This window comes from Asterias amurensis, chromosome 22 (genome assembly GCF_032118995.1).
Source record: "Asterias amurensis chromosome 22, ASM3211899v1".
Taxonomy (NCBI): Eukaryota; Metazoa; Echinodermata; class Asteroidea; order Forcipulatida; family Asteriidae; genus Asterias; species Asterias amurensis.
In genome coordinates this window covers 11,048,284-11,072,193 of record NC_092669.1, presented here as the reverse complement: position 1 = coordinate 11,072,193, position 23,910 = coordinate 11,048,284, and the positions used below count along the sequence as shown (strand labels likewise).

At 38.8% G+C, this 23,910-nt stretch overlaps 2 protein-coding genes across 4 annotated transcripts in view; one reads left to right on the top strand and one right to left on the bottom strand.

Annotated features, from left to right (window-relative positions):
* The window catches only part of LOC139953509 (prostaglandin reductase 1-like), a 19,716-nt gene extending 10,979 nt beyond the window's left edge, over positions 1-8,737 (bottom strand). Inside the window, exons 1-9 of one of the 2 annotated variants that reach the window (XR_011787982.1) lie at positions 8,487-8,737; positions 6,540-6,585; positions 5,345-5,401; positions 4,721-4,885; positions 3,949-4,066; positions 3,448-3,600; positions 3,036-3,141; positions 2,180-2,298; positions 1,080-1,486 (exon numbers count right to left, since the gene is read on the bottom strand). Coding sequence is in view for 1 of the 2 variants with exons in the window: in XM_071952943.1 (XP_071809044.1) it covers positions 1,376-1,486; positions 2,180-2,298; positions 3,036-3,141; positions 3,448-3,600; positions 3,949-4,066; positions 4,721-4,885; positions 5,345-5,401; positions 6,540-6,585; positions 8,487-8,646 (1,035 nt within the window). In the remaining variant the exon portion in view is untranslated. Of the gene's footprint in view, positions 1-730; positions 1,487-2,179; positions 2,299-3,035; positions 3,142-3,447; positions 3,601-3,948; positions 4,067-4,720; positions 4,886-5,344; positions 5,402-6,539; positions 6,586-8,486 lie in introns of those variants that run through there. The other variant, XM_071952943.1, reaches the window with a different exon arrangement.
* The window catches only part of LOC139953508 (uncharacterized), a 25,001-nt gene extending 1,091 nt beyond the window's left edge, over positions 1-23,910 (top strand). The window contains exons 1-9 of one of the 2 annotated variants that reach the window (XM_071952941.1): positions 11,336-11,417; positions 14,234-14,688; positions 15,719-15,827; positions 16,252-16,401; positions 17,483-17,588; positions 19,269-19,410; positions 20,343-20,525; positions 21,492-21,579; positions 22,106-23,910. In XM_071952941.1, coding sequence (XP_071809042.1) covers positions 14,264-14,688; positions 15,719-15,827; positions 16,252-16,401; positions 17,483-17,588; positions 19,269-19,410; positions 20,343-20,525; positions 21,492-21,579; positions 22,106-22,213 — 1,311 coding nt within the window. In that variant the 5' untranslated portion in view covers positions 11,336-11,417; positions 14,234-14,263 and the 3' untranslated portion in view covers positions 22,214-23,910. Of the gene's footprint in view, positions 1-11,335; positions 11,418-14,233; positions 14,689-15,718; positions 15,828-16,251; positions 16,402-17,482; positions 17,589-19,268; positions 19,411-20,342; positions 20,526-21,491; positions 21,580-22,105 lie in introns of those variants that run through there. The other variant, XM_071952940.1, reaches the window with a different exon arrangement.

Sequence of the window (23,910 nt, the reverse complement as noted above, 5' to 3'; positions counted from 1 at the left end):
TCTGTTCTATGTACGTGTCTCTCATCTCTCTGTCTGTCGTCTGTCTGGGCGTTAAAGAAGGGGAGGAAGAGCTACATTAATGCGTGCATTTTGTTTGGTAATGAAAAACATTACATTTTGGGCTAGGGCTTAGCCCCCACCACAAGGTTTTTATAATAATATAAGTTTTAGGTATATCTAAGAGAGATTTTAAAATAAAAGGGATCATGATATTTTTTAATTGATATTGATTGATGATACTTTTTGATAGCAGTTTTAGGACGGGGTGACGGGGGCTGGTCATTTCGCCACCTAGCAAGCTCGCCACCAACAAAGTCGCCCCCTGCAAAGTCGCCCCCTAATCGGCTCGCCCCGAGTTGTTACAAAGTCGCCCCCTGACAATGTTGCCCCCAAACAATGTCGCCCCCCTAGCAAAGTCGCCCCCAGAAAATAATGAAGGGTTAGGGTTAGGGCTTAGGGTTAGGGTTAGGGTTAGATCTTCCACAAGCACATTACTTTAGATGGATTTATGAAAATGTTTTAACTATATTTTTTACCATAATTATTGTAGCCTTAATTATTTTCCGAACAACGTCTGGGGGCCACTTTGCTAGGGGGCGACTTTGTTGGTGGCGAGCTTGTCAGGTGGCGAGATGACTAGCATTCTTTAGGACAACCCACCATACCCACAAGACGAACAAAGCACACCACGGCACAGCACAATGAATGACTCTCTCCCACTCCCGACCAATTGAGCTCAAATTTTCACCGAACAACATCGGGTTTGTTATTGTATGTTGAGATACACTAAGTGAGAAGACTAGTCTTTGACAATTACCAATAGTGTCCACTGTCTTTAAAATAATTTAGGTCTGAAGACTTTTTTGAGTGAGATGTTACCTCTTTCTCAAAAACAGTTAACGCTTGCGCAATGTGTATTTTCTAAAAGATATATTATAACCACATGCAGCATGTCTGTGATTATTATTCTTGGTTTGTTTATGAAAACACTGCAATACAGCGGCTAAAAAGCCGAAATGCACAGTTTGCATATTATAACTGATTTATCCTGTTGATAGCGCCCAGCAATCTGTTGTCACCAAGCGTCCAGATTCTTTCGTCTCTTTTCGAGCCGTAATATAAGATTTAAATTTAGTGTTAATGAACTACCAAGTTCCAAAGAGTGCAGCATTTTAAAGTTGTTTTTAATGAAAGTTGATCGATAAAGTACACTTTGTTTTTATCGAAAAATGAGATTACTTAATTATCTGAATGACAATAGTCAAACCTACAAGCATGATTCTTGACACCTTTCACCAGCAGAGGGCGCTACAAACACAAACATGGCGGTGTTTTTAAACTACAACGGACTCTCAAAGTAACACACGAGAATAGATTAAACTTTAACGACGGCTTTTCCGGTGTTTGCTCCAGTAAAAAGACCCATAAAGGCATCAAACATGTTCTCAAATCCATCAGTCACGTGCTCACTGTACTTCAGCTTCCCCTAAAATAAAAGAATAAAGTATGAAGATACAAATTTTATTTCATAGAACACCAAAAAGGTAAAGAACTTCTCAAGCAAGATTTGTAATAAACTGGGCCAAATTTCAAAGAGCTGCTAAGCACAAAATCTTGCTTGGCATGAAATTTCTTCCTTGATAAAAACAGGATTACCAACCAAATTTCACTGTGATTTTCAGGATAACTAAACGACAGCTGAATACCAGTACCAAGCAATAATTATGCAAAAATCGGAAATTTGGTTGGTAATCCTTGTGATGTCAAGGAAGAGGTTTCATGCTAAGCAAATTGTTGTGCATAGCAGCTCTATGAAATTGGGCCCAGATGCTAATCAAAATACAATGTTATGTTTACCGGAATAAAGTTACAAGCCAAACTACCATGCAGTCTCCATGTAGGCCTACCATGTGATTGGTATCCTGCTCATTTCTGCTCAGCAGAAATGTTTAAGCAATATTTTCTGCACTGTTTTTATCATAACGGAAGGTCAGGGGACCAGTCTATATTATCATTATACACTGGAAGCAATTGTGGTTTCTCTACATGTAGCCCTAGATCAATTTTGCCACTGGCCCGTTTAGTGTTTTTCAATGGGGTTTTGTTCCCCTTCTATGGCATTTCTATACAACACAAAATAATGGTATAAAAAGGTACTAGAGTTGCATCAGTCTTTCACCTCTTTAACCCATCCGATATGTTGCTTCATCCACTCCGGCCAGCGGTTTGCGTACGTTGATATGATGAAGCCTTGCAGCTTCAGTTCCTTAAATACAATAGTGCCATGGACGGCCGGAACTTTGGAAAGAAAAAAATAGTCAAATTATCACAAACTGGAACTTAATTGGTAATTAATACTCAAAATAACTTTTATTTAGTATAAAAACTTACTTGTTAAGAGCATTGGAGAGCTGTTGATGTTATAAACATTATGAGAAATGGCTACCTCTGAAATAACGTAGTTTTGAGTCAAATTATCACAAACTGGAATTTAATTGGTAATTAATACTCAACATAACTTTTATTTAGTATAAAAACTTACTTGTTAAGAGCATTGAAGAGCTGTTGATGTTATAAACATTATGAGAAATGGCTACCTCTGAAATAACGTAGTTTTGAGTCAAATTATCACAAACTGGAATTTAATTGGTAATTAATACTCAACATAACTTTTATTTAGTATAAAAACTTACTTGTTAAGAGCATTGAAGAGCTGTTGATGTTATAAACATTATGAGAAATGGCTACCTCTGAAATAACGTAGTTTTGAGTCAAATTATCACAAACTGGAATTTAATTGGTAATTAATACTCAACATAACTTTTATTTAGTATAAAAACTTAGTTGTTAAGAGCATTGGAGAGCTGTTGATATTGTAAACATTGTGAGAAATGGCTACCTCTGAAATAACGTAGTTTTGAGAAAGAGGTATTTAACTCGAGATAGGATTACTCCTATATTTATAGCGTTTCGTGAAATCGGCTGCAGTGCCATGGTCTATTATATACATGATCTATTAATATACATGTACGTACATTTCACAGGAGCTGTATCGTTGTAGCTGGAAATAGCGCCACAGCATGCGATGCGTCCAAAACGAGCCATGTTGTTCAGAACGGTGGTCGCAAACTGCCCACCGACCTGTCTCAATAAGATGTAAACGAAAATGAGTTAGATAGCCTTGTCCTCAAGACTCTCAAATTAAAGCTCGGGTGTGCCTTTTGGTGTAAGCCAGATAGAGGTCATGTTATGTGAAGCAAGTACCAAGATGAACGGCTGTAATCAAGACCACGACTAACGATTATTGTTGTCGTGCTGTTCCTTGTCACAAGAAACGCGTTGAGGAAAACAGAAGCTTGCTCTAGTCTTCGTGCATTCAAATTGTACTATACTAACACCAATCTATAAATAGATTTGAAAAGGGATTTTAAAGCATTTAAAACTCACGTTATCGAAGTAGCAGTCCACACCATTTGGTGCAGCCGACTTTAATGTTGCGTCAAGGTCCACCGTCTTGTAGTTAAATGCTTCATCGAAACCAAGTTCCTTCAGCCAAGCTACCTTCGCGTCAGAACCGGCATAACCAATCACTTTGCAGCCCTATTCGGAGAGAATTGTTCATAAATAAACCAATTAAATTTATGTGGTTTGAATTTTGTATTAAGGGCACTGGACACGTTTGGTATAATTACTCAAAATATTGGCATCTGTTGATAGCTTAAAAATATTTTAATCCAAGAAAGACTTCATCAGGCATGAATTAGTTTGGCAGCGAAGGGTATTTTTTCTTTCGTTTTTTGTCAACATCATTGACCAATTGAGCCCAGATATTCATAGATTTGTTATTTATGTTGGGATACATCAAGTGAAAATACTGGTCTTTGGCAATTAAACAATAGCGTACAGCGCCTCTCAGTTTAACACATTGAAGAAGAACAAAAATCTTACCAGTATTTTAGCGATTTGTCCGACTACGGAACCGACTGCGCCGGCCGCACCGCTGACTACAACAACCTCACCCGCCTTGGGATTGCAAATATCCACAAGGCCATAATTAGCTGTAAACCTGAAGAAGAAATAAACAACAACAATAATTAAAATGCTGTAAATGGTATTCGAAACAAAATTTTGAAGACGATTTTTTTACAACTTTTCGGTTCACATTAAACAAAAAGAAGTAAAACATAAAAAACAAAAACGGAATGACGTAATTGTGCACGTTTTTTGCTGTGTTGAGGTTTAATTCAGTTCTCGTTTGTACATCACGAAATGACTTAATGAGTTAATGTTTCAACTCCACCTACAAAATGCCAAAAACCGCCGAAAACACTATTTTCATAACAAGAAAATCGTCTACCTAAGTTAAGTTGTCCGCCTATTTGAAACCACCCACCGGCAACTCGTTCGCCTAAACGCTCGCGCAACGGAACACGTCTAGATCTGATGTGTACCAGCAACTCGAGTTGGGTTGTGTGGGATGTGGTTGGGTGAGGTGGGATGGGCTGGGGTGTTGTGTGGTGCCGAGTACTAACCCGATGGTACCCAATGCGACAGAGAGTGGACACCTGCTGGATAGGGCGAGATCTTTATCAGCCCCTCCCCGTCTGATACAGAGTGTGTAACCCAGCCAGCACGGGTGCAAACATTGGTCCCAACGGGAGATGGGGTGGGGTTGGGTGTGGTGGATCGGGGTGGGGTGTGTGGGGTGCTGAGTACTTACCCAGGCATTCCGATGGTACCCAATGCGAGGGAGAGCGGGACACCGGCTGGGTAGGGCGGGATCTTTATCAGCCCCTCCCCGTCTGATACAGAGTGTGTAACCCAGCCAGCACGGGTGCAAACATTGGTCCCAACGGGGAACTTGTCATTCTTGCTTTCAATAACCCTGAATAGACGAAGCAGAACACACAATTTTATCAAATAGAAAGTCTTATTAGCCTAATCTTTACAAAACAGTAATAATGACAACAATAAACTAAGGGGAAGTTATCACAATGATCTGCGGCAAATCAGATTAACAAATTTTTGTAATGACTATTTATACGTATTATTTTAAACAAAAATTGAAAGCTCATATACATAAGTGCCGGCGCTCCACCAACTGAGCTATATAGCCCTATGTTGGCGATGTCCCTATTTTCTCAATATCTTTTGTTCGAGGAATAAAATACATTTTTTGTCAAACTTAAGAAAGTTTTTTGTTTCTCTCTCTTCCGAAGGGACGATTGGTATAGAGTCAACTGTTCCCTCGCCTCCCCTTCTCCGTCTGGCTTCTTATTCTGTTTTTAAAGGAAATCTTACCTGAACAAAACAACACCTAAATAATTTGGTTGTTTTTGTTTACCTTGCAATCTGCTCTCCGATCATGGTAATTCCAACTGGGAATCTTGCGGTGTACGGTCTAAGGAAAACAGTTGAGGAAAAACGTTATTGGATTACTGAGTAACTCTTGTTATGTTACCATGTTACTGAGTTACTATGTTAATGAGCTACTGAGTACTGCAGTGTTACTGTGTTACTGAGTTACTTTAGGCCACTGACTTATACCGAGTAACTCTTATCTGCAGAGTGGCTGAATTGCTGAGTTACTGAGTTGTTAAGTAAATACTAAGTTACTAAGTTACTTTAGTTATTGAGTACTGAGTAAACGAGTTACTGAGTAAATAAGGTTAATTGAGTACTGAGTAAATGAGTTACTGGGTAAATAAGGTTATTGAGTACTGAGTAAATGAGTTACTGAGTAAATCAGGTTATTGAGTTACTGAGTAAATGAGTTCCTGAGTAAATAAGGTTATTGAGTACTGAGTAAATGAGTTACTGAGTAAATAAGGTTATTGAGTACTGAGTAAATAAGGTTATTGAGTACTGAGTAAATGAGTTACTGGGTAAATAAGGTTATTGAGTACTGAGTAAATGAGTTACTGTGTAAATAAGGTTATTGAGTACTGAGTAAATGAGTTACTGAGTAAATAAGGTTATTGAGTTACTGAGTAAATAAGGTTATTGAGTACTGAGTAAATGAATTACTGAGTTAATAAGGTTATTGAGTACTGAGTAAATGAGTTACTGAGTAAATGAGTTACTGGGTAAATAAGGTTATTGAGTTACTGAGTAAATAAGGTTATTGAGTACTGAGTAAATGAGTTACTGAGTAAATAAGGTTATTGAGTACTGAGTAAATGAGTTACTGAGTAAATAAGGTTATTGAGTAACTGAGTAAATGAGTTACTGAGTAAATAAGGTTATTGAGTTACTGAGTTACAGAACAACAAGTTGCCGTGGTATATTCCTGAGTAATTAAGTTTACTTATAGGAAGAGTTACAAAGTTACTGAGACTGAGTTATGAGTCTCTGAAGTACACTGAATACCAAGTTACTGAGTATACAAGGTTAATTTACAGAGTTACCAGAGCTACTGAGTTTATACTATAATGTTACTGAGTAACTGAGTTACTAAGCTATTGACATACTGAATAATTGAGTTAGTAGCATATTATTACGTTGAACCAACACAGAAGGAAAATATTTGTGTTATTTACCTCATATAAGGGTCCACACTGAGGTACACAGCTTCCAACAAAACGGCTGTGAAATAAAAAAATCACAATTTAAGAAACACCAAATGTTAAATATAGTCCCACCCCCATACTGACGTCACACGGATATCAGCAAAATTTACGATCCACCACTGTGTTGTGAGTCAAATCATTATTTTGTAAGTTTTGTTTTATTCAAAACACAACATTTTAATAGTTTTAACTTACCACTGAAAATGGCATGACCAACTAAAGAATAGACTGCAAAAAAACTTTCTTTAAACAATTGCAATATAATTTAATAAGAACCAGCAATTTTGTAGAGCGGTACAGTTCCTTTAAACTTACGGGCATTGACTGGGAACAAAAGCCACACACAGTGGCATGGCGGCGAAATAAAGGGATTGTGTTTGGGTTCTTTCGAGTCCACGGTGTTGGCTTTTACTGGGACGTGCGCAGAAAAAGCAACGTTAAAGCCTGGGCCAAGACTTGGCTGTGGTTTTACAAAGGCCTTAATTAAAGGCATGGGCACTACATGTATTTGTAATTACTCAAAACAATTGTTAGCATAAAAACTTAGTTGGTAACGAGCAATGGAGAGCTGTTGATAGTATCATGAGAACTTCGGCTCCCTCTGAAGTAACGTTAGATTTTTTTTTTAGAAAGAAGTAATTTCTCACCCAACTATTTTATGCATCTGAAATTGACTGTAAGGCATACCACAAAGGTAATTTTTCTTTCATTATTTTTTTTGCAACTGCGATGACCAAATTGACCACAAATTTCCAAAGGTTTGTATAATGTTAGGATACACCAAGTGAAATACAATAATTCATGGTCTTTTTGGCAATTACCAAACGTGTCCAGTGCCTTGAACGCATTTTGGGGGTATTTAAATATCGATGACAAAAGTTATTTTTGGGGGGCGTGATCCCAGCTACACAAGAGTAACACAAATAATATTGACAAAAATACTTTAAAAGTTAATCTGCTTATAAAACGATGACCCGAGCCCATAGCCTCTCGACAAGGCAGAAGTCAGTCACGCCATGGAGTGTTCATACACCCATGCCTTTTCAAGGCCTCCGGGCAAGACTTAGCTGGGATAGAAACGTCATGAGCAGGCAACTAAGTTGTGTTAAAATCAGAAAAGGGCTATCGACCTTATTATAGGAGTGTACTGTTTGGTTTGGATGTAAACAGTCAGATTTATCCAAACATAATAAGTAATAGTAGGGGGCTTAGCTACAGACGTCTGCCAACTGGTACAGCACGATGAACAAGCTCTTGGTTAGGCAATGGTTAGGCACAGCGCCTCGACTAAAGACTAACACACGATCGAATGGATCATTAACTAGCGTCCCGTGTCACGGCGCGACCTCTTCGTTCGCAGACGACCTTTCACCGTAGTTGTTGAATGATATAGACGAATCTTTATGCGGTATAAAACGGAAATATTTGACTGCTTAAAAAGAAATATTGATGGAAAACCATGGCCATGCCCTCAGTTTCGCCTTCGCTTCGCCTTCGCTTCGAGCATAGTCATGGTTTTGATAGAGTCATTGGGCCTATAATTTTAACTGTGCCCCCCCCCCCCTTCTCGGCAGTCATTGGGTCCGGGTGCAACGTGCAAACATTCTTTCTTCATGTAATGGTGGTGCAACCATTGTGCAACGAAGGGGTGCAACCGATCGAATCGACTGGGCCCACTAGCCATGGTACCTAGCCTGCTAAAATTACGAACAGAGGTTCTACCTCCATGATCTACACCCATGGTCACCCATCCATGGTCACACACCCACCCAACCATGGGCCATACACTTTATAAAACAATGGAAGAAAACCACGAAGGAAAAAATAACAAACGAGTACAAATGGCCACCACACACACACGTTATCAAAACCATTGCTCTATGCCAAAATCACACAGCGAAAAGAGCATGCACTTACTCCCGTCTGTGACTGCTGGAAGATGGAACTCCACCAGGTCCATGTCGCTTCGCTTCGGCATGCCCTGGAAGTGTTGCTTCAGCACCCATTTCTTTCCTTTGGTGGTCGGCATTTTGAGGAATGAATTTACGGCACAGCAGAGAACTGATCGAATCCGCATGTGGTAGGCTGCTCAGTTTTATCAAGAATAAATTGTCAATTTTAGTGAGATCCTCGTATATAACAACGTGGACTATGGTTTTAAAGAGGCATTGGCCCTCCCAGATTCTCCCCTTATCAAAGTGGACTGTGGTTTGAAAAGGGCACCTCCTCCATTGTCCCCTTTATCTATGGGGCGCCGTTTGTCCATTAATTGTTTGACACTTTTAAGGCATGTTTTTACCATGGTTTACAGCAATTAGATGTAAACCATAGAAACTGTTGCCAAATCCTTACATACCAGTAAAGTATTTGTTGTGTATAAGTTTATGGTTTATAAACCATGAACATACAAAAAACATTTACAAATCATGGTTCATAAACCAAGAAAATTTACGCATCTTAAAAACATGGTTTATAAACCATAAAAAATGAAGCATCAAATTCATGGTTTACAAATCATGGTTTACAAACCATGAAAATTGAGACATCTTAAAAACATGGTTTATAAACCATGAAAATTGAAGAGTCAAGATCGTGGTTTACAAATCATGGTTTATAAACCATAACAAATGAACCATAAAATCATGGTTTGTGACAATGGTTTATAAACCATGAAAATCGAGACTTCTTAAAAAACATGGTTTATAAACCATGAAAATCGAGACTTCTTAAAAACATGGTTTATAAACCATGAAAATCGAGACTTCTTAATAAACATGGTTTATAAACAATGAAAATTTACACATCTCAAAAACGTTGTTTGTAAACCATAAAAAAAGTGCACTTACAAATCATGGTTTACAAACCATAAAAATGTGCGCTCAGAAATCATGGTTTACAAACCATAAAAAATGTGCAGTCAGAAATCATGGTTTATAAACCATAAATATGTGCACTCACAAATCATGGTTTATAAACCATAAAAACGGGCCCTCAGAAATCATGGTTTACAAACCATAAAAAATATGCACTCTCAAATCATGGTTTACAAACCATAAAAAATGTGCATTCAGAAATCATGGTTTACAAAACATAAAAAATGTGCACTCAGAAATCATGGTTTACAAACCATAAAAACCTATATGATCGTCTCAATTAAACCTCCTTCCCAATTCTGATCGGTTCCCATTTCCCCCAGGCCACGTGCGAGCCAGCAATGATGCAATGCACCATGTGTGTCAAGCTGTGATCAATGCACCTGTTGTGTAATGCTGTTGCAATAATAGCTCTATGAATGCTTGCTATGGCTGGCAGCATAACACACGAGGTGCATTGATCACAGCGTGATGGTGCATTGCATCATTGCTGGCTCGCACGTGGCATGGGGGAAATGGGGACCGATCAGAATTGGGAAGGAGGTTTAGTTGTGACGATCATATAGGTTTTTATGGTTTGTAAACCATGATTTCTGAGTGCACATTTTTTATGGTTTGTAAACCATGATTTCTGAGTGCACATTTTTTATGGTTTGTAAACCATGATTTCTGAGTGCACATTTTTATGGTTTGTAAACCATGATTTGTAAGTGCACTTTTTTTTTATGGTTTACAAACAACGTTTTTGAGATGTGTAAATTTTCATGGTTTATAAACCATGTTTATTAAGAAGTCTCGATTTTCATGGTTTATAAACCATGTTTTTTAAGAAGTCTCGATTTTCATGGTTTATAAACCATTGTCACAAACCATGATTTTATGGTTCATTTGTTATGGTTTATAAACCATGATTTGTAAACCACGATTTTTATTCTTCAATTTGCATGGTTTATAAACCATGTTTTTTAGATGTCTCAATTTTCATGGTTTGTAAACCATGAATTTGATGCTTCATTTTTTATGGTTTATAAACCATGTTTTTAAGATGCGTAAATTTTCTTGGTTTATGAACCATGATTTGTAAATGTTTTTTGTATGTTCATGGTTTGTAAACCATAAACTTATACACAACAAATACTTTACTGGTATGTAAACCATAACAGGATTTGGCAACAGTTTCTATGGTTTACATCTAATTGCTGTAAACCATGGTAAAAACATGCCTTAAAAGTGTCAAACAATTAATGGACAAACGGCGCCCCATATTTATCCTCCATGATATAACAATGCGTTGATTGGTTTTCAAAGGGGTACTCCTCTCCTCTTCCATTCTGTCTGTGAAAAGTTTGTCCAACTTCCAGAATCATAATTATAGTTCAAAACTTCACTCATTGACAATTGAACCCAGTTACTTATTTACAATTTATATTTCCTGCAAAAAAAACCACTAGAATGCATCATGTGCTTTGATCTGTAAATATTGTTGTCTTGAAAGCTGACCCCCCCCCTTTCCTCCATCCATAATAACAATTATATGCCTCACTCATTTCCGTTGTTGACGCGTGACGAGAGAAAAAAAAAATTCGAGAACCAACATTATTTTTAGGGTCCCGCACCCTCTTTAAACACGCACAGCTCTCAAACGTTGACCTATAAATGATAACATTAGACTTGCTTATCAGTGCTCAACAAACAATAATGTTATTCACAAATTTTGCAAACTCATCCTTCTTTTTTCTAGCCATGTAAAGTTTTATATCTTATCAAACTTCGTTCGGAGCAATGTACTTTTGGCGGTAATTTTGTAAAACCAAGGCTGATTTAGTTTTTAAAAAAACAATGAGTGTTGATAAAAAATAAATTGTTGTCAAAGTTGGACATGATTCACCAAATGGTGGCGCTGTAATTATGTGAATTTCGGGTTGGTGTGCGTCTGTTTCGATAGATGTTTTCTGCCGATTGACGGTGGAAAAAGGTAATATAAAAACAGTTTTTAGTTTATGTTGGTGTTACATGAATTGCTAGACCTTGGCCAAGGAATATTTTAAATAGAGAACATAAAATACCGTATTTGATTTTGAGTTGACTAACAACAGAGAAATTCCACTCGGCACTCTCAGTCAGTCTCTTCATTCATGCTCTTCCCTCTGTTAATAGGATTTTAGGAGTAGGCCTAATAAAGAATGTCTCTCTACTCCCAGCCTGATCACTCTATTATTAAATAGTAAAAACAAAGGCCCCTAAATTATAAAACTAAGCATATCATGTCTGTCTGTCCATGGAGGAATAAATTTATTCCTAATTTGTTCCTCCATGGCCATGGTCTGTCTGTACTTTGCAGTCTGACTCTGATTTTTGTAATTGCCTGCCTACATCATGTAGTTAGACCACGAGGAAGAAAATTAGACACATTAACTAAGGTTCTGTACTCATCTCATGACAGACTCATGACATTTTAAAACAATTGATGTTTGCAATGTCAGTAGCCTTAAAGGCAGTGGACACTATTGGTAATTACTCAAAATAATTATTAGCAGAAAACTTCACTTGTTAACCAGTAATGGGGAGAGGTTGATATATATATAAAACCAAGGTTGTAGCTAGGGCAAATTGGATGCCGGCTAATTTTGTCGAGAGCATGGTCGAGAAGGTGGGTGTACATGTAGGGGCAGCGTAGCGCCTCACAACCCGGTGGGATCAACAGGGGCAGCGTCTTTGGAAGCTGAAGATTTTTAGGTTTTGTTTAAGCTTTGATGGGTTCTCCAGGCTCTCTCTTGCCTATTTGTGCCTTGACATAGCCATTGTCAAAGGAAAAAACATGTTCAGGGAGCCATAGAAAATAAATACTTATTAAGTTTTAAAGTAAAATGTTAAGGTAAAATAAATAAAATTAATATTCTGTTTACGATTTAAATCCCATCTCAAAATAGGGTAGGTAGACTACTAGGCAGAATTTTTGAGTGTTGAATTTATCAATTGAAAAGCTTGCAGTTGCATATATTCATCAGAAGGCAATGCAGAGTGGAGAGAAACACAGGATGACGGGACACATGTCCGATCACTGCCGCAAAATCTAGACTATTCCATTTCAAAAAGGAGCACATTAGTAAAATAGACAAGCCATGTTTCACTGAGAAACACTGTATTCATTGACAATTTCTCAACGAAGTGCATTCAATAAACTCAAAAATTGATTCTTGTCATTTCATTTTTTTTTTTTTTCAACAAGTATTAATAGACAGGAAAATCACCTAAATAAAATTCTAAATAAAAATTTAATGCAACTTCGACGACTCCACCAACATTGTCCGCCCATCAGAATAACTTTGTTTTCAACCGCCCGCCGGGCGAGTCAACCAAAATTCTTGATCGCCCGCAGGTTTTTTCACTAGCCTGCTGCATGGTACCACAAAAAAATTGAAACTAAAAAAAAATATTAAAAAAAACACGGAAGTGAAGTCCCTAAAATTGGACGACTTTATCTCTTAATTTATGCCCTAAATTATCAACAACCATTTGAATGAACTTGTTGTTTGAGAATTGTTTGTTTTGAACATGTTCTGATCTCCGTTTGCAACAAAATCTTCGTGAATCAACGATCGGTCAACAACACACATTGAGAAATAATTCAATGAACTTTGGCCTGCAACGCCCTCTGTTGGCAGAAGTTTTCCATGTTACTAGAATTCCTCCAAGGCTGTGCATTGTGCATACAGTCTGCAGGCGTGATGCACAACGTTCGCCAATTCTTCGCAAATTCTCCGTTCGTGAGCGTGTGTTGTGAAGAAGGCTAGCCAAGAAGATCATGAATATGGATTTATTAACAGCCATCAATGGCCAATCACAGCGTGCGGAATCTTGGTTAAGACTGTGTGTTATGTGCTGTGCATGCTGCATGAACCAGTGGGTGACCGTGTGAGTATTACCATGTGGTTTTGTGCATCATGGACTACACGCACGCCGGAGATTGTGCGTGCTTTTTTTAGTACTTCATGAACTCGCAGCATTCAAGCGGCTTATTTTTAAACAACAATCACGGAGAAGATCGCGGTTTTGGAGAGAAAATTGTTTTGATTGTTTTTACAGAAATAAAATACACATCTAATTAGGAGTTTTACATGATTGTTTTCTTTATTTTTCTCTTATTTCAATGGCATTTAAAACAGTTTTACATAAATTTATGCCGGTCGGAGTTTGATATTTTTTGTTGGATCCCGGTCGGCAAAAGCTGGGGCCGGTGATAGCCGACCGGCTCCGACCGTGGTAGCTACAACCTTGTATAAAACATTGTCAGAAACAGCTCCCTCTGAAGTGACGCAGTTTTCGAGAAAGAAGTAATTTTCCACGAATTTGATTTCGAGACCTCAAATTTAGAATTTGAGGTCTCAACCATCTAAATGCACACGACTTCGTGTGACAAGGGTGTTTTTTTCTTTCATTATTATCTCGCAACTTTGACGACCAATTGAGCTCAAATTTTCACAGGTTGGATTATTTTATGCATATGTTGAGTTGAGATACACCAAGTGAGAAGACTGGTCTTTGACAATTACCAATAGTGTCCAGTGTCTTTAGTTTCCATGTAATACCAGTACAAACAAACCCATGCACCCAACTACAGTGTATCCCACCTTGTTTGGCTGTTAGTGTTATGGCTCTCTCTCTTTACACATCGTCATCTGTCTTATCACAGTAATGCCAGCAGTTTATTCCATCATTCTACTGTATTTATTAGTCATGTTGGAAGGTTTCAACTTTCAATATGAAATTATTTTTGTTTTTTCTTTCTAGTTACCGAACACTAATGGTTCACTTAAGTTCATGAACAAAATCAAAACCACCATGCCATCTGGAAAGAGACGCAAAAATAAAAACTCAAATGCAGCAGGTGTCACAACAACAACCCCGCCGCCAACCTCTACCTACCAACAAGTCAGAGCCACCAGCAACACACCGAACTCTGACAACCCAACGCCACCTAGAGCAAGCCATTCCCGCGCCAGAAGGATAAACAATGCATTCCAACCTCAGTACTACCCCCACTGGATTTTCATCGGCCTGGTTGCTGTTCTGACGATCGCCGGCTTAAAGCATGGGGATGTACAAGTGTTCTATGATTATGTCAAGATGATACATCCTTTGCAGTTTCAGCATTCTTGGTCCAGTGGGTGGTATTTTGACGATGTCATCGAGCGACGGAGTAATCTAAGTCTGGAAGAATTCCGACAACTGTATGATGGTAAAAGGTAAACAAGACAAGGGACATTTACTGAAACTTAAATAAGGGAATAAAAGGGTAGCAACGAGTTCTTAAACGGCTCTTTAAACCCGCCAGGGTCGTTGCCGTGAGAGAAAGGCTCGAGCTGAAGGTGAGGGCCTTTATCGAATGGCAACGACCCTGCAATGTTTTAAACGTAACGAGTCACTACTCTTTTATTCCCATTTATAGATGCCCTTTTGTTAAAAAACATTTAAAAAAATACAGATATAGACACTTTAACAATTGAAAATTTATGGTTTTAAATATTTTTTTCAAAAACTTTGTGAAGAATCTGTTTGATGCGCGTTGGTTGTGTGTACGCGCGCGCGCTTAGATTACGCGCTGTTACTAATAGCTATGAATTGCGTTCTGCGTGATATTCTTGCGCGCCCAACACGCGGAAGCCAGCCGGTTATAAACAGCTCCAGCTGGTCGTTATCAACCGTTTAACACCCCCACGTGACGTGCTCCTTTATAAAGCACTGGAAACATTTGGTAATTGTCAAAGACCAGCCATCGCTTTCACCAGTCTCTTCCTTACTAAAGGATAAAAGTCACTGGACACCTTCGGTAATTGTCAAAGACCAGTCTTCTCAAGGAGGCCAAGGAAAACCCTGTCCTAAACAGCTAAGTAAGTAAGTAAAATTAGTGGGTGACATGGTTGGCGTGTGCCTAAAGCGCTCGCCTCTCACCAAGGTAACCGCGGTTTGATTCCTGGCCAGGGCCATTATGTGAGTTAAGTTGTGCGTTGGTTCTCTGCTGTGCCGCGAGGGTTTTCACGACCATCTGGTTCTCCTCCCTTGGGAAAAATCAAACAATTTTGATCTTGGCGGTGGTCCGTGTGGTCATAATGGGTTGATATGGCTGGCAGCCAAAGGCGCCCTTGGATGCCTGCTTCTCGAACACGTTGTAGCTGCGTCCTTCGCAATTCAGCTCTTAGCTGCAAGTAAGGATGATTGGCCCCCCAAATTATTATAAGTAATGAAATAGTTTCCATTCACTTTTTCTTTTCGAAGACCTGTAATCATACAAGATGTCCTTCAGCACTGGGGAGCCATGGGATGGGACAAGAACTTCTTTGCAACTAGCTACCCCAACGAACGAGTCGCTATGAAAGCCGTTGAGGTAAGGATCGGCTCCCTGCTTGTGATAATGATTTAAAGGCAGTGGACACTATTGGTAATTTCTCAAAATAATTATTAGCATAAAACCTTACTTGGTAACAAGTAATGGGGAGAGGTTGATAGTATAAAACATTGTGAGAAACAGCTCCCTCTGAAGTGATGTAGTTTTTGAGAAAGAAGTAATTTTCCACAAGTTTGATTTTTGAGACCTCAGATTTAGAATTTGAGGTCTCGAAATCAAGCACCTAAAAGCACACAACTTCGCGTGACGAGGGTGTTTTTTCTTTCATTATTATCTTGCAACTTTAATGACCGATTGAGCTCAAATTTTCACAGTATGCATGTTGAGATACAGCCAGTGAGAAGACTAGTCTTTGACAATTACCAATAGTGTCCTGTTCACATAATTTGTTTTTTAACAACAGGGCAGATTGGACCAGGCGGAGAGTTATTCAATTCCCCTCAAAACTTTCATTGAACATCTTAAAGAAAGAAATCCTCGCAGCTGGACCTACGTCGAAGATGAACTTTTTATTCCGCAAAGACCTGACCTTCAGAATGATATCGGTTCTTCGGTAAGTTTTGAATTCCTTCTTCGGTTTTTTTATTGACAGGATGCATCCTGTTCTTTTTGTATAGAGTTGAACTGAAGTATACTCAGTAGCCCTCCGGGTGTGAAAAGCGCTGTATAAAAACAGTATTCCATTAATGTATTGATCATAAAAGAGATCCTGTAGGTTGGAACTGAATCAGTAACTGGGTTCAAATGTCAGTGACTGATCAAAGAGATCTTGTTCGTGGAAACTGAATAAGTAACTGGGTTCAAATGTCAGTGACTGATCAAAGAGATCTTGTACTTGGAAACTGAATAAGTAACTGGGTTCAAATGTCAGTGACTGATCAAAGAGATCTTCTTGTAGGTGGAAACTGAATAAGTAACTGGGTTCAAATGTCAGTGAGTGAAGTTAGTATAAAAGAGAGTGTTGGAACTGAATAAGTAACTGAAGTACATGTATGTTCAAATTTCAGTGAGTGTAGTGAGTATATGAAAGAGATCCTGTAGGTTGGATTGAATAAGTAACTGAAGTATGTTCAAATGTCAGTGGGTGTAGTGAGTATAAAAGAGATCATTTAGATTAAAACTGAATAAGTAACCAAAATGTATTTAACTTTCAGTGAGTGTAGTGAGTGTAAAACAGCCATGGAGATTTGTAGGCTCTGCTTCTGGCCTTGGTGCCCCTTCAAACGTTTCACGTATAAACTCTAAGAGTTTCTAATGGAAGTGCCCTTTGCAAAATGAAAATGGCCTTGCCCTCTCAAAGATGAAACTCTAGGCCAGGGCCCTATATCATACAGCTGCTTAAGCACAAAAAGGAGCTAACCATAAGCAAATATACTTAACAGAATAAGGTTACCAGCCAAACTACCATATCACAAATACAATTTGTGACTGGTATCCTGCTTATTTCTGCTTAAGCAATACTTTCTGCTTAAGCGACTCTATAAAATTGGCCCCTGATCTTCTCTACAAAACTTGGTTATTAATTTATACTGTAAATTCATAAATGAAACTACAAATTCATTATAATTATTTTGATAAATAATAGTTAATTCATGCTACCATCCTGTTCCCGGTTCCTCCATGATCGCAAACAGATATACTTAGAAGAGGACTTCTTTAAGTTATTCCCCAAGGAGATTCAACCGTGGAATGCCATGTTCCTTTGGGGAACTAGGTTTTCACGGTCAAGCCTTCATATTGGTTAGTTATTAAGAAACAAACACTATTCCTCCAAATTGCATGGTTTTAATATCAAGCTTTGTAGTTTGTGTTTAGTTGTGTTTTCTGTAACAGGGCTGGGGACTTCTTTAAGTTATCCCCTAAGGAGATTCAACCGTGGAATGCCATGTTCCTTTGGGGAACCAGGTATTCACGGTCAAGCCTTCATATTGGTTAGTTATTAAGAACCAAAATCTTTTCCTCCAAGTTGCATGGTTTTTATATCAAGCTTTGTAGTTGGTGTTTTGTTGTGTTTTCTGTAGCTATATTGTAACAGGGCTGGGGACTTCTTGAAGTTATTCCCCAAGAAGATTCAACTGTGGAATGCCATGTTCCTTTGGGGAATCAGGTATTCACGGTCAAGCCTTCATATTGGTTAGTTTAAGAACTAGATACTCCCGGCTGCATGTATCTGTAAACTACATGTACATTAGTTGGTGTTTTGCTGTGTTTTTTGTGGCTACAGGGCCGGTACAAGGCCTGCAAGGCATGTACATGTAGCTCTAAAACTGAGCTTGGAGGCTAGTGTAGGGAGAGTTCGAGTAGCTTCCCCGGGTCTACCCCGATCTGCCTCCGGTTCGTTCGAATAGCTTCAATGTCATTCCAGGGGCTCACCACGAGAGGGTGAGTGATCGTTCGATAAGCTCTTGTCAGGGGCTCACCCGAATGAGCACCGGGGGGGTCGACGCAGTGTCAAGCTAATCGAATGCACCCAAAGAGTGGCCAACCTTCCTGCATTTGTGTTATTCCTGCACTTGAAAGGTTTTAGGTCTTAGCATGTGCACCCCTCCAGGAACAATGGATTCACCCAGTGCTCTGCTGCCACCTAGTGTCCTTAACAGTCCCCCATTGTTTCAGCTATCGCCTTTATAGGCTTTGCTCCGCCTATTATTCGGAATGTTACAGTTGACAAAAACCGACGCGTACACTAAGCTTTCTGTTTTGGCTGGATGTTGTATTTGTGTGCATGGTTGTAGTGTTGAGATGAAGTGAGTGTTCTACAGCATTCCTTACTGCATGGTAGTCTTTGCTCAAGACGCTTGTTGTGGTTAGCAGATTGTGTATATATATTGCTGGTTTATTTATTGTATTCGTTATTGTTTTGATTGGTTCGTTGCTTTTCGTTTTTTTAAATTTTTGCTGTGCTTACTGATGTACTTGTATTTGTTGAGGTCAAATAAATAATAATAATAATAATAATACAGTGCGCTCAGTAGTAATTCGTAATAGACCTTATGCACATGACGTCATTTCATTAGGGCGCCCTCACCTTGTTTCGTCACCGTTTTACCTTTAAGATGGCGGCTGGATAAAGTCAATGCATAAGGTCTATGGCACGCCCTCGTATGACTAGATTTGACCAACTTGACTAACGTCAGAATTTTTTTAATCTTTTTTTTTTATTGTTTCTCTCCCCAGCCTTTCCTATGACTAGCTCTCCATTTAATTGTTTACATCTGTTTTAATGAATATAAAAGCCATACAAAAAAACCTTGTTATCTTCGCAAGCAAATCAGTACTTGCAATAAGTGGGCTAGTTTTGTTTTCACACACACTCAATCTCTAGTTAAGTTTCGGTTTATTTCCCTTTTTCTTTTTTTTTCTTCTTTTTTTAATCATCATTTCTGTATTTCTGTATTTCATCTTTTTTCATCTTTACAGATCCATATAATTGGACCGGGACCAACGCCGTGTTCAAAGGGCTGAAGAAATGGAAGCTCTACCCACCCGGCCAAGATGACTTCCTGTACGTCTTACCCAACCGCCTCTCTGGTTTTCCACTGAAAAGTTTTAAATACAACAGGTAAGAGGGATGGCCTGTCGTAGTTTGGTGGTTTGGAGCGCCAGACTCGAGTCAAATTTCATGGAGCTACACTTAAAGGCAGTGGACACTGTTGGTAATTACTCAAAATAATTATTGGCATAAAACCTTACTTGGTAACTAGTAGTAGGGAGAGGTTGATGGTATAAAACATTGTGAGAAACGGCTCCCTCTGAAGTGCCATAGTTTTCGAGAAAGGAGTAATTTTCCACGATTTTGATTTCCAGACCTTAGATTTAGAATTTGAGGTCTCGAAATCAACCATCTAAATGCACACAACTTCGTGTGACAAGAGTATTTTTTCTTTCATTATTATCTCGCAACCTCGACGACCAATTAAGCTAAAACTTTCACGGGTTCTTTATTTTATCCATATGTTGAGATACACCAAGTGAGAAGACTGGTCTTTGACAGTTACGAATAGTGTCTAGTGTCTTTAATAATATCAAAAGTCTTATATAGCACACATATCTACCAACAAAGGTACTCAAGGCGCTGAGTATATATATACAAACTTTCTGAAAAAGATAGGTTACTGCAGCGATGAGACCTAATTATGTAGCACCTTATAAGGGTATACAACGTGCTATTGCGCATACAGCATTCACAGCCAGGAACACCGGGGTGAACCCTTTTTCTTTTCGATAAGTGCACTGGGTTCTTTTACATGCGTTACACAACACATGGGACCAACGGCTTTACGTCCCATCTGAAGGACGAAGCAATGGTTAAGTGTCTTGCTTAAGGACACAAGTGTCACGGCTTGGGATTCGAAATCACAATCAGAAACACCAGAGTTTGAATTCGGTGCTCTCAACCGCTCGGTCACGACACTTCCACTTGCATAACAAAAATACAAAAAAAATAGAGAGAATAATATTATTTCAAATTCTAATCCTGTTTCCCTTTTTTAGCCCCATAGATGCCTTTGATCCGGATCTCCAGACCTACCCAATGTTTGCCCAAGCGAGGGCCATCACCTTCACCCAGCACCCCGGGGAGCTCCTCATAATACCAACCGGGTGGTTCCACCAAGCGTACAACGACATGGAAACAATAGCAGTCAGCAGCCAAGTTATGAACACGGCTAACTATAGGTGGGTAGCCCCCCCCCCCTCTTTGCTGTGGTGCCCTCTGCAAAGTTCCAATACAAACTTTCATTTTCCTCAAAAAAGGTCCTCTTACCAGGTGAAAATTGCTGTGCCCCTTCAAAAAACGAAATTCATAAATACCTCAGACAGTTTCGCTATCCCTATTGGTGGAGAGCACGTCACGTGGGTGTGTATAAACCTTTGTTTATGACCAGTAAAAAGTGTTGAAACATGGGCGTGACACCCGAGTTTGCACCTGTGCTTATAAGGCAGTTTCTTCATTCCTATTGGTCAAGAGTAACGGCCGAGACAGTTGTCCCACATCACGCAATATGCGCGACACGCACAGCATTCCCTTATAAGGAGTTGTTTACCCGAGGGCCTTGACTGGGCCTTACCATTTCATAGCTGGTAGGGTGTTGTGTTGAAAGAAATCATTGAAAAATTATAATTTTTGCGTTTATTTTACTTTTTGACCATAAACCAGGCCTCGCTGGGATTAAAGCCATTGGACCCTTTCGGTACAGAAAAAAAAAAAAAGTTCACAGATTTACAAATAATTTACAGGGTTTACAGAAGGTAATGGTGAAAGACTTCTCTTGAAATATTAGTCCATGAAATGCTTTACTTTTTGAGAAAACGGTATAACAATATAAATTCTCGTTAGCGAGAATTACGGATTTGTTATAAACACATGTCATGACACGGCGAAACGCGCGAAAACAGGAGTGGGTTTTCCCGTTATTTTCTCCCGACTCCGATGTCCGATTGAGCCTAAATTTCCACAGGTTTGTTATTTTATATATAAGTTGTGATACACGAAGTATGGGACTTGGACAAAACTGTTTACCGAAAGTGTATAATGGCTTTAAACCACTAGTTGAAAACCTCTTCACCACACATTGATTCCCTTATTCAAAGCCTGAAATCGTCATTATTTATTTATGTGATAATTACTTTGTCATCTTGCAGGAATGTGCTGGAGGAGATTCTGAAGGCAGGGAGTGTGACAAAAGAAATGTTGCCCAAAGACTTTGAGATCCTGACCCCAAAAGAGCAGGTAAAACATGAACCCATCACTCCAACTATGCAATCATTCAATTTGAATAATGTCTGGTACAATGACATGCTTGATCACAATTTACCACTTAAATTTGAATTCATCAGACTATCGAGACAGTTGCTATGTCAAATAGTTTGAGGCAAGCTTATAATGGGTGCGTTCGATATTGCTTTCCTGGGTCAGACCCTGGTCTGCCCCCGGTACGTTCTAATAGCTTTGACAGCATTCCAAGGGCTCACTTGGGTCAGCTCCCAGTGCCCTGCTCATGGAATGGGTCACTTGGGATTCGAACCCATGACCCTTGCAATTCTAGAGCAGTGTCTTACCAACTAGACTACCAAGGTTGCCCGGTAGCTAGAGGCAGTTCGAATCCTATGGGTTTTTTTCAGTGGACTCGGGAAAGTACTGAGTATACAGTGCTTAACACACATCGGTGTATGGGTAAAAAAAGATGCAAATTTAACATCTCTTACATGTATATACTTGATCTCGAGTTCATTATTTCTTTGTGTGTGTTCTGCAGGTGATGGCGGCAACTTCTCTGATACCCCAAGAAGTTCTGGACGAAGGACGTCAAGTAACTGAAGATGCCATTAGGCAAATCAACAGCAGTCCTCATGAACACACTTAGCTCATTAGCATAACATCATGAATGAGTCTTGAAGGCAGTGGACACTATTAGTAATTACTCAAAATATTTATTAGCATAAAACCTTACTTGGTTACGAGTAATGGGGAGAGGTTGATGGTATAAAACATTGTGAGAAACGGCTCCCTCTGAAGTGGAGTAATTTTCGAGGAAGAAGTAATTTGACGACTTTGATTTCGAGACCTCAGGTTTAGAATTTAAGGTCTCGAAATCAAGCATCTGAAAGCACACAACTTCGTGTGACAAGGGTGTTTTTTTCTTTCATTATTATCTCGCAATTTCGACGACCGAGTGAGCTCAAATTTTCACAGGTTTGTTATTTTATGCATATGTTGGGATACACTACGTGAGAAGACTGGTCTTTGACAGTTACCAATAGTGTCCAGTGTCTATAAGGGTGAATTTTGTCGGAGTGTGTGGTCCAACTTTAATAATGAATTGTGTACAATAGGTATTCCTAATGTTGCAATCCCTAAGACCTGAAAGATAATTACATTTTAAGGGGAAGCTGTTGCCGACAGTCTAAAAACGCGCTTACATCTTTTTGTTGCTTTTTAGTTTGAGGATCTGCAAATATCACTTCTTAAAAAAAGTTGTTTGGGACAATGTCTCGATCACCTCTGATAACGATTTTTTTTCCTGGTATATGAGGACCCAGGGGTCGATTTCACAAAGAGTTAGGACTAGTCCTAATTTAGGACTAGTCCTAGGAGATATACAAATTGCATGGATAGTCCTAAGTTAGGACGAGTAACTAGTCCTAACTCGAGATAAGACTAGTCCTAACTCCTTGTGAAATTCGCCCCAGGGCCGTAAATAAAGGCATTTGAGTTAAATATTGTCACAAATGAAGAGGCTGAACAAAGTTTTTATACAAGTAAATAAAAAACTATGTTTGTTTGCATTTTGCCAGTGAGGCACTTTTGACAAATTTAAATGTTAGTAAAGAAGAAAATTGTTTCCAAAGTCAACGTTTTTGATAACTGATATTTGGCTTTGCTGCGTTCAAGGCTGTCCACCCGCACAGAATGTTTGATTGTCAAGTGTCAATTGGGGCACTCTATGTGCAAGATGTTTGTAGATTTGACACGTTTTACAGTTTAAAAATAAAGTGTGTACTAAAGAATTTTTGTAACAGTGTACTTTGATACTTTAGGTAAATTTGTGGTAGGAAGAAGTTTGTATTTAATTGTTGTGTTTAAATTAAGTGTGCCCGAAGTTTTTCAGTTTGTTATTATGTAATAATAGTAATATTATTTAGCGCACGTATCTACCAAACAAGGTACTCAAGGCGCTGAGTATAATATACAACTTTTCAGAAAGATAGGTTATTGCAGTGATGGATTCTGAGAACCAATTATGTAGCACTTATAAAGGTTTTACAAGGTGCTACGGCGCATTAAGCAGCCATAACTAGGAACACCGGGGCGAACCCCTTCTCTTTTCGATAAGTGCACTAGGTTCTTTTACATGCGTTACACAACACATGGGACCAACGGCTTTACGTCCCTTCCCATGTTCTTTGATAAAGTAACTTCTGTGGTGTAGGATAGGAAGAGTTTGTATTTAAAGTGTGTTATTTAAAATGTTGTGAATGTTGAAAATAATTTTTTGTATGTGAATTACTGTGATTAAAAATGAGATGAAATCTGAATTAAAAAGTTTCAGGAATGTTCATA